The 15,937-nt window shown below is 35.6% G+C and overlaps 1 protein-coding gene and 1 non-coding gene across 3 annotated transcripts in view; one reads left to right on the top strand and one right to left on the bottom strand.

Annotated features, from left to right (window-relative positions):
- The window catches only part of NPEPPS (aminopeptidase puromycin sensitive), a 109,673-nt gene that overhangs the window by 88,891 nt on the left and 4,845 nt on the right, over positions 1-15,937 (bottom strand). Inside the window, exon 2 of one of the 2 annotated variants that reach the window (XM_065911135.1) lies at positions 11,463-11,547. In XM_065911135.1, coding sequence (XP_065767207.1) covers positions 11,463-11,547 — 85 coding nt within the window. Of the gene's footprint in view, positions 1-8,880; positions 8,901-11,462; positions 11,548-15,937 lie in introns of those variants that run through there. The other variant, XM_065911137.1, reaches the window with a different exon arrangement.
- Positions 11,722-11,850, top strand: LOC136150462 (small nucleolar RNA SNORA11). The gene has a single exon (XR_010659882.1). It is a non-coding gene; the product is annotated as a small nucleolar RNA SNORA11 (small nucleolar RNA).

The raw sequence follows: 15,937 nt of genomic DNA, 5'->3' as shown, positions 1-15,937 counted from the left end.
AGGAGAGATAATAAAATGGCAAACAAGGACTTTACATCAATAGCCATTAGGGAAATATAAATTAAAACCACAATAAGACACCACCACACAAGCACTGGAATAGCTAAAAATGAAAAGATGGAATATAACAAATGTTAGTAAGGCTATGGAGCAACTGGAACTCTCATACATATTGATGGAATATATATTGATGGAATACAAAATAGTACAGAGATTTTAGAAAACTGGCAGTTTCTTTAAAAATTCTCCATTTACCATGATGCAGCCATTGTATTTACAGGTATTTACCCAAGAGCAATGAAAGCATACGTCCACAAACGGCACAGATTGCTTTTACATTTTAAAAATAACAACCTTTTATGTTGGAAATAAAATCACCAAGAGGATTTCTGATATCTGGTTATGCATGTAAAGATCTTAGAAGTTGACATCCCAACCTAAGAACACAAGCAAAAAGGTAGAGAAACTGAAGATCAACAATTCTCAGATCCACCAGAGAAGTGAGGACAAAGGTAAACCACTGCTGAAAAATTCAAGACAGGCAAATACAGAAAATCCCAACTTAACTGATAAGTGCAGAAACCCAAGAAGAAATCACCTCTGGCAACCTGTGCTGGGGTAGGAAAACCTGAACTGTAACTGATGAAGTGCTGGAGGCTCAGCGTGAACAAGTTTGAGAGTTTAAAATTCCAGGAAGACCTCATCTTCCTTCACGCTTTTGTGAGTCTTACCTCTAGAAGCTATGCAAGGTCGTAAAAGTGAGTGAGTATCAGGGGAAAATCCCCTCAAGCTTCTGGCAAGGGGAGGGGAAAAGAAACCATTCTGAAATATGGGGCATATTCTGGTTCTTAACAAAACCTGCTCTCAGGAGAAACTGTTTTTACCAGAACTTAACCTGCTAGGGTCTTATCAGAGCCTAACCTAAGGGAAATGCCCAAATCCAGTTCTTCAGTCATCCTGTCCCACCTAAGGGGGTAAGAAAACTTAAGAAGCACAAGTGAAGCTCTGCCCAGGAGTACTAGCTCACCGAAAGAGTAAGATTTAATCATAGGACTAAAGAATGCTTCCTCTCTGCTCTCACCTCACCACTGCATTATTAAAGGTCTATTTATCACAGTTCCTTTAACCCAGGACATCATGTCTACCTTTCAATAAAAAATTGCAAGGGATACAAAAAGGCAGAAAACACTATTTTAAAGAGACTGAACAAGAATCAAATCCAGAATCAGATATGGGAGGATATGGCACAAGTGTTAGAGCTATCAGATCAGTAACATTTCTAAAAACTGAAGCTCCAATACTTTGACTACCTGATGCAAAGAGCCAACTCACTGAAAAAGACCCTGATGCTGGGAAAGATTAAGGGCAGGAGAAGAGGGCGACAAAGGATGAGATGGTTGGAAGACATCACCGACTCAATGGACATGAATTTGAGCAAACTCTGGGAGACAGTAAAAGACAGGGAAGCCTGTTATGCTGCAGTCCAGGGGATTACAAAGAGTCGAACACAACTTGGCAACTGAACAATAACAACAATAACACTAATGATGGGTAACACAAGCAGGGAGATGGAAGTTCTAAAGAAATAAAAAGAGATGCTAGAGATCAAAAACACTAACAGAAATAATGTCTTTGGTGGGCTCACAATTAGACACAGCTGAGAAAGGAATCTCTGAGCTTGAGGATATGACACTAGAAACTTCCAAAACTGAGAAGTAAAGAAAAAAGATAAAACAAAACAGAACAAAATATCCAAGAACTGTGAGAAAAGTACAAAAGGCATTAAGTACATACAAAAGGAATACCAGAAGGACAAGAAAAAGAAACAGAAGCAGGGGCTTCCCTGGTGGTCAAATGGTTAAGAATCTACTTTCCAATACAGGAGACATGGGTTTGAGCCCTGGTCAGAAAAGGGGCAACTAAGCTCCCACACCACAACAAAGAGCCCTCACACTGTAAGGAAAGATCCTGCATGCTACAACTAAGACCTGATGCAGCCAAATAAATAAGTATGTTTTAAAAAAGAAACAAACAGTATTTACAGCAATAAAGAGTGAGAATTTCTCTAAATTAATATCAGAAACCAAACCACAGATCCAGAAAATTAAGATAAGACCGAGAGGATAATGGAGAGGTGACAGGGGGGCGGGGGGGTGGAAAGAAGAGGGGGGAAAAAAAAAACTACACTTAGCTATATCAGAGTCAAAATTTAGAAAATCAAAGCTAGAGAAAAAAAAATCTTGAAAGATGCTGGAGGGAAAAAATACCTTAAGTATAGCGGACCAAAAATAAGAACTACATTAAACTTCTCAGAATACTAGCAAGGAAAGAATAGAATGAAATCTTTAAAGTGTTGAGAGAAAAACTAACGTAAAATCCTGTACCTTTCAAAATTGTCCTTCAAACTGTAGGAAAATCTTTCAATCTTCTCGTGAATCTAAACTAATCTAAAAAAAAAAAATTTTTTTTAAGTGAAGAGAAATAGAGTTTTTCTAACAAAAATCCAGGGAATCTGTTGCCAGTACACATGCTTTCCAAGAAATGTTAAAAGTTCTTTAAAGAGAAGGAAAATTACGTAAACCAGAAATTCAGATTTACATAAGAAAGGAAGAGCATCAAAGAATGAATAAATGAGAGTAAAATAAAAATGTTTCTCTTATTCCTAATTCATCTAAAAGATAATAGTTTGTTCAAAATACTAATAGCAGCAATGTATTTGACTATGTTGGCTTCTGTGTGGAAGTGTATGCGTAAGTGAAATGAACGATATCAATGATACAAGGAATAGGAAAAAAGAATTAGGAATATATTATTATAAGGTACTCACACTACCTGTGAAACATTATCTTTTTTAATTTGAAAGTGGACTAGATTAGAAGTAAATGTGTAGTGCAAACTCTAAGGCAATCACTAAAACAAAAATTTTAAGTATAATTGATATGCTAAAAAAGGAGAGAAAGTGGCATGATATAAAATATTCAATTAAAACCATAAAAAGATGGGACTTCTGTAGTGGTCAATGGTTAAGAATCCACCTGCCAGTGCAAGGGATATGAGCTTGATCTATTTTCTACAATCTCTTACAGAAGACAGAGGCAGACGGAATATTTCCAAACTCATTCTATGAGACTAGTCATTACCTCAACATAAAAACCAGACAAAGACATTATAAGAATATTATAGACCAATATCTCTTATAAACACAGATGCAAAAACTCTCAACAAAATATTAGTGAATAGAATCCAACAATGTATATGTATATGTATGGCTGTATCCTTTCACTGTTCACCTGAAACTACCATAATATTGTTATTCAGCTGTACTCCAATACAAAATAAAAAGCTTAAAGTGTGAAAAAAAATAATTATAAAAATAATTATGTACCATGACCAAGTGGAATTTAACCCAGTATGCAAGGCTGTTTCAATGTTTAAAAATTAATTCATGTACTCCATCACAGTTAGGCTAAAGAAGAAAAACCACATAACCAAATGAATAGATACACAAAAAACATTTGACAAAATACAACACCCTTTCATGATAAAAACACTCAACAAACTAGAAATGAAGATGAACATCTTTAACTTGATAAGGAATATCTATAAAAACCATACAGCTAACATCATACTTAATGAGAAACTCTGAGTTTTCCAGCTAAGATGAAGAACGAGCAAGGACGGCTCCTCTCACCTCTGCTTTTCAAAATCATACTGGAAGTTCTAGCTAATACAATAAGAACAGGAAAAGGTATACATACTGGAAAGGTAGAAATTATCTTTGTTCACAAATGATATGGTCATGTAGAAAATTCAAAGGAATCAACAAAAAACTCTTGCAACTAATAAACAATTAAAGCAAGGATGCAGGATACAAGGTTAAGACACTAAAGTCAACTGCTTTCCCATATACCAGCAATGAATAAGTAGTATCTGAAAAAGTATCATTTACATTATCACCCCACAAAATGAAATACTTAGGTATAAATCTAACAAACTACATACAAGATTCATACAAAGAAAACTACAAAACTCTGATGAAAGACACCAAAGGAGTAAAAGAAAAAGATATTCCATGTTCATGGATAAGAAGACCCAATATTGTCAAGCTATCTGTTCTTCCCAAGCTGAACTACAGACTCAATACCAATTCCAATCAAAATCCTAGAAAGTTATTTTGTGGATATTTTAAAATTGACTCTAGAGTTTATATGGAGAAGAAAACAATCCAGAATGTCCAACTCAATACAGAAGAAGAACAAAGTCAGAGGACTGACACTACCCAACTTCATTCAAGACTTAACAATAAAAAAGACGATGGGGCATTGGAGAAATAAGAGAAAAATAGATAAATGAAAGAGAACAGACAGGCTAGAAATAGACCCACATAAATACAGTAAACTGATCTTGACAAAGGAGCAAGCAAAAGTAATACAATGGATGTATCTTTTCAATATATGGTGCTGGAAACTGAACACCCAAATGCAAAAATAATAATAATCATACAGGGAGACCTTACCCATTATATAAAAATTAACTCAAAATAGATTATAGTCCTAAGAAAACTTTTAAAGAGATGGGAATACCATACCACCTTACCTGCCTCCTGAGAAATCTGTATGCAAGTCAAGAATCAATAGTTAGAACCAGACATGGAACAATGGACTAGTTCCAAATTGAGAAAGAAGTATGTCAAGGCTATATATTGTCACCCTGCTTATTTAACTTATATGCAGAGTACATCAAGCGAAATGCTGGGCTGGATAAAGCACAAGCTGGAATCAAGACTGCTGGAAGAAATATCAATAACCTTGGATATGCAGATGACTCTACCGTTATGGCAGAAAGCAAAGAGGAACTAAAGAGCTTCTTGCAGGTAAAAGAGGAGAGTGAAAAAGCTGGCTTAAAACTCAACACTCAAAAAACTAAGATCATGGCATCTGGTCCAATCACTTCATGGCAAATAGATGGGGCAACAATGGAAAAGTGACAGACTTTATTTTCTTGGGCTTCAAAATCACTGCAGATAGTGACTGCAGCCATGAAATTAAAAGACGCTTGCTCCTTGGAAGAAAAGCTATGACAAACCTAGACAGTGTATTAAAGAGCAGAGACATTACTTTGCCGACAAAGGTCCGTCTAGTCAAAGCTATGGTTTTTCCAGTAGTTATGTATGGATGTGAGTGTGGGACCATAAAGGAGGCTGATGACCGAAGAATCGATGCTTTTGAACTGTGGTGTAATCCTAGAGGAAATCAGTCCTGAATATTCATTAGAAGCACTGATGCTGAAGCTGAAGTTCCAATACTCTGGCCACCTGATGAGAAAAGCTGACTCATTAGAAAAGACCCTGATGCTGGGAAAGACTGAAGGCAGGGAGAGAAAGGGATGACATGACGAGACGGTTGGATGGCATCACTGACTCAATGGACATGAGTTTGAGCAAGCTCCAAGAGACAGTGAAGGACAGAGAAGCCTGGCGTGCTGCAGCCCATGGGGTCGCAAAGAGTTGGATATGACTGAGGGACTGAACAACGACCAGTGTAAAATACAAAGCTATAAAATTCTTGGAAGATAACATACAAGAAAATGCAACTGACCTTGGGTATGGTGAAGACTGTTCACATACAACACCACCAAAGACACAATCCATGAAAGAAGTAAATAGCCTGGGCTTCATTAAAATTAAAAGCTTCAGGGACTTTCCTGGTGGTCCAGGGGTTAAGAAGCTCCCTTCCAATGTAGGGGACACGGGTCTGATCCTGAGTCCAGGAAACAAAAATCCCACATGCTGCAGGGCAACTAAGCCTGTGTACTGCAGCTACGGAGCCTGCACTCTAGAGCCTGTGGACCACAAACCAACTAGAGAAACCTGCATGCTGCAACAAAGAACCTGTGCACCACAAATAAGTCCCTACGCAGCCAAATAAATGTACAAAGAATCCTTAAAACTCAACAGTAAGAAAAAGAACAATCCAGCTCATATTGTTCTATTGTTCTTTTTCCAACTAATATTGTGCCAGGTTTTCCAGGTGGCTCAGTAGTAAAGAATCCGCCTGCCAATGCAGGAGATGGAAGAGACACAGGATTTGATCCCTGAGTTGGGAAGATCACCTGGAAAAGGTAATGGCAACCCACTCCAGTGTTCTTGCCTGGAAAATTCCATGGACAGAGGAGCCTGGCAGGCTATAGTCCCTGGGGTTGCAAAGAGTCGGACAAGACTGAGCACGCATGAATGAACTAATGTTGTGCAAAAGACATGAACATACCCACCAAAGAAGATATTTTGATGGCAAGAAATCATTATGGTCCTGCAAACTAAAATAATGCCACACCACTACACACCTATAGAATAGCTAAAATCCAAAACACAACAACAAATGCTGGGGAGCATGAGGAGCAACAGGAACTCTCATTCATTGCTGGTTGGAATCTAAAATGGTAAGGGTCCTTTGGAGGACATTTTGGCAATTTCTGACAAAACTAAACACCCTCTTATCATAGGATCCAGCAATCATGCTCCCTGGTATCTAGCGAAAGGAGTTCAAACCTTATGTCCTCTACAGAACCTTTATTCATAACTGTCAAAACTTGAAAGCAACCAAGACGACCCTCAGCAGGTGAATGGCTAAATAAACTTTTAGGTACAGACAAGGGAACAGTACTCAGAGACAAAAAGAAAGGAGCTACCAAACAATGAAAAGACATGGGAAAATGCATATTACTGCATGAAAAAAGCCAATGTGAAAAGGCAACATACTGTATGACTCCAATTAATGACAATCTGGCAAAGACAAAACTATGGCAAAAACATCAGTGGTTGCCAGGGAGAAAGATGAGTAAATAGGCAGAGCACAGGAAGATTTTTAGAGTAGTGAAAAGATTCTGTACAATACTATAATGGCAGTGGCAGATACATGTCACTACGTATTTGTCAAAATCCATGGAATGTGTAACAGCAAGAGTGAACTCTAAGCTATGGACTTTAGGTGAGAATAACATCAATGTCGGCTCATTTACTGTAACAAATGTACCACTCTGGTTTGGGATGTTAATAGTGGGAGAGGCTGTACGTGTGGGTACAAGAAAAATCTTTGTACTTCCTCATCAATTTTGCACTAAATTTAAAACTCTAAAAACTAAAGCTTTTTAATTTAAAAAATAAAATCAACATTTAATTCTGAAAACAAGCTGCCCTGATAGTTACCAGAAAACTGAGAAAATATTTGGTTCCTTAATGTAGCCTGGACACTATGGCAAGCTTATATGCATTAATTTATCTATTCTTCAGAAGAGTAACAGCACATAATAGACTTTATATTCAAAATTTCAAAAATTTGGAAGCTCCCTGGCTATCCAGTGGCTAGGGTTTGGCACTTTCACTGCCACGAGCCCAGGATCAATCCTTGTTCGGAAAATAAGATCTCATAAGTAGAGTGGTGCAGTCCAGAAAAAACAATAGTAAATAAACAAGTGGTGGTGGTTTAGTCGCTAAGTCAGGTTCGACTCTTGCGACCCCATGAACAGTCTCCTCTGCCCATGGGATTCTCCAGGCAAGAATACTGGAGTAGGTTGCCATTTCCTTCTCCAGGGGATCATCCCAACCCAGGAACTGAACCCAGGTCTCCTGCATTGCAGGCAGATTCTTTCCCAACTGAGCTATAAGGGAAGTTCCCAAATAAACAAAAGACAAAAAAAAAAAAAAAAGTTCTCAAAAATAATGCCATTTTAGTGTTCAAAAATTCTAAAAGCTGCCTAAAAGAAGATGTTATGCTGTATTTTGAATTTTTTAAAAGTACATACCACTGGAACTCATATCACAAACTAAATCTATTTGCTCAACATATTTAATAGTAATGGCATATTACACATAATTTATATCAGTTTCAATTAAGAACCAAGAAGAATCTCACAAGGGATTTTCCTCTTTTTAATGATACATCTATGCTCAAGTCTTACCTTCATGTCCAAGTGATAAAAGAATATGCATAACACACCACAGTTCCCTGAAATCCCTCTTCAGAGGTTGCAAAATCAACAGCATTCTGGCCCACAAAAATGTGCTGTTTGGCCAGAAAAGTTGCTTAAAATGTTAATATATTTATGTGAGATATAGACTCTTCAGTTCAGCCAATTTCCTATTTTCCTACATTTAGCCCAATTCATTCAAGTTTGTTGAATGAACTGGTTTTAGACCCTACCCTATACTGTTATTAGTGTAATGAAAGTTATATTCAGATTTCTTTAAAATTTTTCATATGAATCTTGGTGTCATATTTTAGTACATTTGTACTGGAAAGGGATATATTCCCTTCTTTCACTCTTCCCAGTTTGAGAGCTGGCATTTAATTAGTCACATATGTATTTTCAGAACAATGCCATAAACAACTCTATCACAAAGAGAAAGTGGTGTATTAATGTTTTTACTAATCCACACATAATTATATGGAATAATAAAGATTACTAATAGTTGGATAAAAGCTTATGATCCAAGTGTGAGGAACCTTCTTGTTTTTGAATAGTTTTACTCAAAATTAATATTTGGCAATACTTCTGTTTGTTTTATCCTTGCATGAAATACACATGCACATATGCGTCCTACTGAAATACACAATCCTACTTCAAGAATAAATGTGTGAAAATTTACATGCTTTATATGGCTAAACCAAAGTGATGCTGGTGGATCTGAAACTATATAACAGAACTTCACATGATATATTATGTAACCAACGGAAAAGCTTTTTCTTACATAACTAATTCTACAAACACATACCTGACAGAGTATACTAAGGGAAAAGTTGGTACAAAACTTTCAAGTGATCATTCTCTATGTGGTTATGCCCAAGCCATCAACTATTAATGATAAATTAAAAGACTATTTACCTGTCAGGACCTGAGTTCAGGCACTCAAAAGTTTCGTATTTCTCTTGCAGAAGCTGATGACAATACTAATCCCTGCACTGTGTAGGGAGGTGCATTCCTTGCACTGGCTTAAGTGCTAATGATTTCACCAACCCTTGAAGTGCAGAACAGTAAAAAAACAGTTTTCAGCCGTTTTTCTTACTGATTTCTCATTTTAAAAATTACAAAGTAAGATTTCAAATAGTTTTTAAAATAAATTATTTCTGTTTAAAAGGCAGTGCCTTAGTGTAAAAAGAAATGCCAATAGATCTGGATTACTGCACATATCACAAGATGGCCTTTTTCATCAATTAAAAATTTACACACAGAAGCAACAATTTCATGCCTTCAAATAATTTTCTGACTTTACCTTAAAGCACCAAGATTTTGGTTACAGATCCGTAAAGCAGTCTTCCAGAAGGCAATCATAAATATTAATAGGTACTGAATGAAATTAGCCGGGTTAAAAAATCCTGTCTCTCCTATTGACTCATTTATTACCCTGCCACCAGCTTACAGCCCTGGAAGAAGCTCACAGTCAAGTTCACAACTACTAGTTTCTAAAGAAACAGTGCTATACTCTCCCAATAAGATAAAAATCAAGAAATGCTTCCATATCTAAGGGCAAAATTAAGCTATGTATATATCTGGAAGGCCAAATCTATCTGTTTCTGTCTTCTTTTTTTTTTTTCTTTCAATTTTATTGGCACTATGAAATCTAATTAAGCTTTTGAGATTTTTATTTCCCCCTTCAGTCACATTTTTTATTGTTATAAACCTCTGCCTCTACGTTGGGCTTTTGCAGTTCTGTGGCGTTTCCCTTTTTTTTCTCTTTAATTTTAATTTTTTTAAACCTATTTTTTTTAACATTTTTGTTTTTTTTTTTCCATTTGTTTTTATTAGTTGAAGGCTAATTACATGTTTCTGTCTTCTTAAAATAGCAAATTAATGTAACTTCCTATTCTGTTACACTCTAAAATTAAGGGGGTTTACACATAACTCCAGGTTTTTCCTACTGCTATAGGGTGAGTTGAGAAATGAACCTTAGCTAGTTCTGAAGAAAATATTTTATGTATCTAAAAACATTTAATGTTTTATATGAATCTCTCTCCAAATCCTATTGCCTATGAATTTTCATTAAGAATACTAACACTGCTTCCTTAAGATTCAGATCTTTATGCACTTGGCACATTCAGTTGCACATATTCAAACATTTAAATTCTCTGAATTCCTTCCTGCCACTTTAGTAGAGGAGGATAAAAACAAACCTGAGCTGAAACTATGCCAACTGGAGGATACACATTTATGTAGCTAGTTCTACCTAGCCAAACATAACAACATTTTGAAACCCTATATTGCATTTAAACGCTCTCTACCTACAACAAAGAAAGCTTGCCTTGATATGCTTACCTAAGGTGCTTCCATTTTTCCTCAGTTAAAGAAATTAAACAATCTCTTTCATTTACCAAAGATTATTTTTTTAAGTTGGCACTCAATCAAAGTCCATTTGAAGGATCTGTTCCTCTAACTTAAAATGGCAGCAGTTGACCTCATTTACAATCAACTGAACTTAAGTACTTCTTGGCAATAATACACTCAACTGCTACATATCTTATCTTTCTATGGACAACACAATTTAAGAAAAATTGAGGAGACACATATAGCCAGGCCTTAAAATGTTACTTGCATGCTTATTATCAGTATACTGTGAAGGGAAATAGCAATACAGACTGTAAATCAAAAGGTCAAATTTCTAACAATGTATATCAAAAGAGAAGATTTTCTAAGAGGAAAAGTCTGAATAGCTAATCAATAAGCCATTTTAACAAGGAATGTCAAGTCAAAAGTAAAATGCAATTCAGATCTAAAATTGATATACTTGTGAGTTCATGCCAAACTTGGTAACTTTTTCAAAAGCAGTTTATGTGGGAATAAGAATTCAGGCAGAAATGCATTATTCAGTTTAATTCTTATTGTAATTACAAGATCTAAAATATTTCTTTGTTAAAGATGCTGAGTTCCCACACATTCTATGCTGTTTCTTTTCAAAATTTTCTTCCTCTATAACTAACTGCATAATTTAGTTTCTAACCTTCACATTAGATCTCATAAAGCAAATATTTTCTTCCAATTATGAGTAACACTATCTCAATTTTAATCTATTGTTTAAGAGAATAAAAAAAACAACTTTAAGAAACTCATGTATAAACTAGTTTGCTTGAGAAACTTTTCACGTTCAAAGTATTTAATTTTTCAAAATAACTCTTCAGATCTATGTGAATGGCATAATATTTATTTTACACTCATGAACATGTGATCTGCCTAGGGTCACAAAATAACTTAATGTTTGAAGTAGAAGTAAAATTGTGACATTTTCTTTATTTCATATTATTCAAATATCTCCTATAACCATCTAAAGAATTTTCCTATTCTGAATGTAACAAACATTGACATCTTAATCTGAAGTGTATGTATTAAACACACACACACACCAAAGCACACACAAAAGTACATATTATACACAAACATGGAGACAGCAAACTAAAAGGGAAAACAGCGCTTACCTTCATCTCCTTCTGGTACATATGAAGCTGTAATAATGTCAATATCAGCACAATTCATCACAATCTGATTGGTTGCCTGCCTCACCTAAGATGGTAAAAAAAAAAAAAAAGTCAGCAGTGTCAGAAATAGCCTAGATTATTAATATGTACATCTTCATCTTGGCCTAATATATGTCATAGGCAATTTTTTTAAAAATCCAGATATGACTAAAACCTAAGCTAAGTATTTATGCAACAATGGTAGAAATAAATGACTAATGGGGTGTGCTCAGAGCAGGGGGCCTGAAGAAATGGCTTGTCTGTTTATAACACACCCGACAGGAACCTGGGTTCACTGTGATGCGGGGCACAAATGTGTGGCCTTCCTGTGAACAGAAACCCGACTTGTGTCCCCTGCACCTCCACGTGGCTGCTGGCAGGGTCAGTGCTGGAAGGAAGGCCGTAGCACGTGGTGGGGGAGCTTGCCCCCGGAGCCTGTCCGGTCCACGCCTGGGTGGGCCAGGGGTGGTCTCATAAACGGTCTGAACTTCTCATTTCAAGGAGAAAGAAAAAGATTCCAACTGTATGCCATTCTGCAAAAGGCAAAACTCTGGAGACAGTAAAAAGATGAGTGGTCATCAGGAGTTTGCAGAGAGGAATGTACAGAGCACAGAAGTTTTCATGAGCAGTGAAAGTGCTCTGAGCGACATAACAATGATGGATATATATGGTCATACTTTTGTCCAAATCCACAGAATATGCAACACTGCTCTGCTCATTAAAGTGAACCCTAAGGTCAACTGGGGATGTTTTGATTATGTGTCAATGCAGTCATCCTTGGTCTAAAAAGAAAAAAAGAAGAGGTACCGTTCTGTTGATAATGGCTGTTCATGTGAGGAGGGAGAATATGGGGAATTTCTGTACGTTCCTGTCACGTTTTATTGTAAACCTAAAACTGCTTTAAAAAAAGAAAAAGATCTCCAAAAAAAAAAAATTTAACACTCAGGGTAGACATTTTTGGCAAAACTTGTTTCACTTTTATGTATGTATACGTATTATATATGTGTGTGTGTGTTTGTTGGATTGTGATATAAAATGTATTTTTTTTTAGATCAAAGAAGCCTGCAGGCCATTGTGGTTAATTATACTGGCAAATAAAAGCACAAATTAACCTAAAAAAAAAAAAAAAAAAAAAAAGAAATAAATGACTAATTCTAAATATCCAAAGCAATTCACATTTTTGTGGTAATACTCAAAGCAATAATAAATACTTAGGTATTTCACAGAATTCAAGTATCTGACCCATGAGCTAAATAAAAGCCTTTTTCCCCCACTTACACCTTGATCTAAAACAACTTAAATTTTTTAATTTCAAAAAAATTTTAATTAGAAAGCCTTTCTTATATGTTGCAAATAATTATGTATCTCAACCTGCATGTCATACCCATCATGAGTGTACGCTCTTTTTGTAAGAATAGAAGAAATCTGGTATCGTAAACTATGTCAAAACTTTATAAAACACTCTTTAAATTTTTTCTTTTCCCAAAGAAACATCTTGAATGTAACAGACACTAATGACTCACCACCAAGATTAAATAAACTTTTATGGCTCTGTCTTATTTGACTCAGATCCAAAAAAGTAAAATACAGATATAAAGAATGCCCCTTCCTCTCTCTTCCTCATTCCTTAGAGATAGCCACTCTCCTAAGCTAATGTATATCTTTCTCATATGTTTAGTACTTTTGTTACCTATATAAAGAACAGCAAACAATGTTTTTAATCTTATACAAATGATATCAAAGTATGTATAACCTTTGCACTGTATTCCATTGTTGTTTAAATGAGAATTTTTCTGATCACTAGTAACATTAGTTACCTCTTTTGTTTCTTCTCTCTCTCTCTCTCCAACTTCTACAACCACCCCCCCACCTCCCTTCCTCCCTCTCTCATTTTCTTTCTTTTTTGGCCCTTAAGTTTTTCCTCTTATTCATAACCCCTGCTCATTTTCCAATTTGGTTGTAACCTTGTTTTTATATAATTGTTGCAATCAACAAAACCTCAAATTCATTTTCAGACATTTGAACAGTCTAAATCTAAAATAACAAAAATACAGATGTCCTAAATCACAAACAAATGCCCACAGAGGCCAATGAAACAGGTGAGAACAGTAGGCCAGGTGAAGGCTATGCATAAAGGAAAGATATGTGCAAAAGAAGGAGGAAGTATACATTTCTTGAATCCAACCAATTATTGCTATATAAGGGGGGGTGGGGGCGGGGGCGGACCAAACAATGTTGCCAGATCTTTCAATTTTATTTTTCTTTTCAGATCTTTCCATTTTAAAAAGTCACAAATACAGATTTCATGTGCCATCTCCCAATTTTTAATTAATGACAATTAATTCAGATTTTTCAAAAACACTGTGTAGATCAAACAAAACCAACTGTAGTCAACAGTGCCTTGAGGTCACTGAACAGACCATAACACTAGGTAAAAAAACATAGTAATATAAAATCTGTATGAAAAACCTACCTAAGAGTAATTATTTTATTAGCAACCAATACATACATATGAGTAATATTAAATTAAAATTACCTGGCCTAAATTATAGACAGTATGTTATTAAACTTATAACAGACTGTCAAAATCTCTAACACATGAAGAGAAACTATTTTGGCTTATAAAAAAAAAAATCTTCTCATAAATCTTCCTGTTTCTAAACAAAAACACCATTTAGTGAACAGTTTTTTAATTTTGTAAGTGGTAATATTCCTTTCTTCACACTGTTTATTTTGCCAGAACACATCTAAACAACACTAAAACTTTTAGTCCCAACTGACTGTTTATAGCACTATATTTAAACAAAAAGAAAAAAACAACTTTGCCTGTTCACAAACTGACTTTTAAAAAAATTTTCAGAAACACAGGAATAAAGCATTTACTAGCATATGCTCCAAAGGGTAAAATGAATAAAAAACTTTCCAGGGTTTGAAGCTGGCATACAGAATAACAACAGTGGTTTAGTTACATGTCTTAAGCTTTACCTAGGCAACTTTCATTTTCATCCATCAACATCTACAATGAATTTAATGGTAGCCAAGCAGTTAATCTACCATGTCAAGATACCTGTACTACACTCTGTGAAGTTGCTCAGTCGTGTCCGACTCTTTGCAACCCCATGGACTGTAGCCTACCAGGTTCTTCTGTCCAAGGGATTTTCCAGGCAAGAGTATTGGAGTGGGTTGCCATTTCCATACTACACTACATATGCCAAATGACATTTATCTCACTACTATCGTACCATTTTGAGGAAGAGTGTTTGTACTTTGGAAAGGCACAGGACACAACATCCAGTTACAAGTACAATCCAATTCCTCCTGGGTTTAGGGAAAACCCACCAGTTTATAGAAAGGACAGGGAAGCCTGGTGTGCAGCAGTTCGTGGGGTTGCAAAGAGTCAGACATGACTGAGCAACTGAACGACCACCACCACCACCAGTTTATACTAGCTAATTAAGCTGCTTGTTGAACAGCAACTAATTTTTTTTCCCAGCGTACTGCCATTTCTGCAAGGAAATACTCAAATTTCAATCAGACAGTATATTCTGTCTCATATTAGAAATGCACTTTAAATAACAGGATAATCCATAGAAAGTGTTTCTTTTACCACTTAGTGCCTCACACACAGTAATCATTTAATAGATGTTATCATTAAGACACATGCACAGAGAACAAGACTAAATGTGCTCTAGTCATAAAGATATTAATCTGAATATCATCTAACAGCATTCACCTAATGGTTTAGAAAGCACCTAATCAAAATGATAGCAAACTTAAGAATTACGTGCTGTATTATAAAGCACATATTATATATTATATTGGATATCAGCATACTCTTATGTACCATCCAAAGAATGTCATTTAAAACATCCAGGTGGACTTAAGCATGCACTCAACTATCACACTGATCTTTCTGATGCTTTACCAACAAGAGTTCTTTTTTTTTTTAACCAACAAGAGTTCTAACCTAAAGAAAAAAAAAGTTCTAGCCTGATGATTCAGTGATTTCTCACAGGTTAACATGGTCATGTTACTGAACACTGCTCGTATGTTCCACTATCAAAACTACAGGTGATAATATAAGTCAACTATACTTCAATTAAAAAAAAAAATACCAGTAATAAATCAAAAGAATTTCAGCTTTAAGATCTTCACTTTCCGAGCTTAAAATAGCTAAAGGTGGGCGTATAAATTGTATTGATAACAAACTTACTTTCGACCTTTCCATCTGGTGCTATGACTAAATGGGTTATTAGTGTATTCTTTCTCTAATTCAAACTAGGGCTAGTTAAGTCTTCTTGGAGTCCCATACAGACTGTATTTCAATAAACCAAACCACACTAAGTAACGTTTCTACTGAAGAGATAACTTGACCATCGGTAACAATTTTGCAATGGAAGTTTCCTAAGAGCTAGAAAGGGAGCAATCTGAGACAA

The sequence above is a fragment of the Muntiacus reevesi genome, chromosome 18 (genome assembly GCF_963930625.1).
Source record: "Muntiacus reevesi chromosome 18, mMunRee1.1, whole genome shotgun sequence".
Classification (NCBI taxonomy): domain Eukaryota; kingdom Metazoa; phylum Chordata; class Mammalia; order Artiodactyla; family Cervidae; genus Muntiacus; species Muntiacus reevesi.
This window is presented reverse-complemented; position numbering and strand designations above follow the sequence as displayed.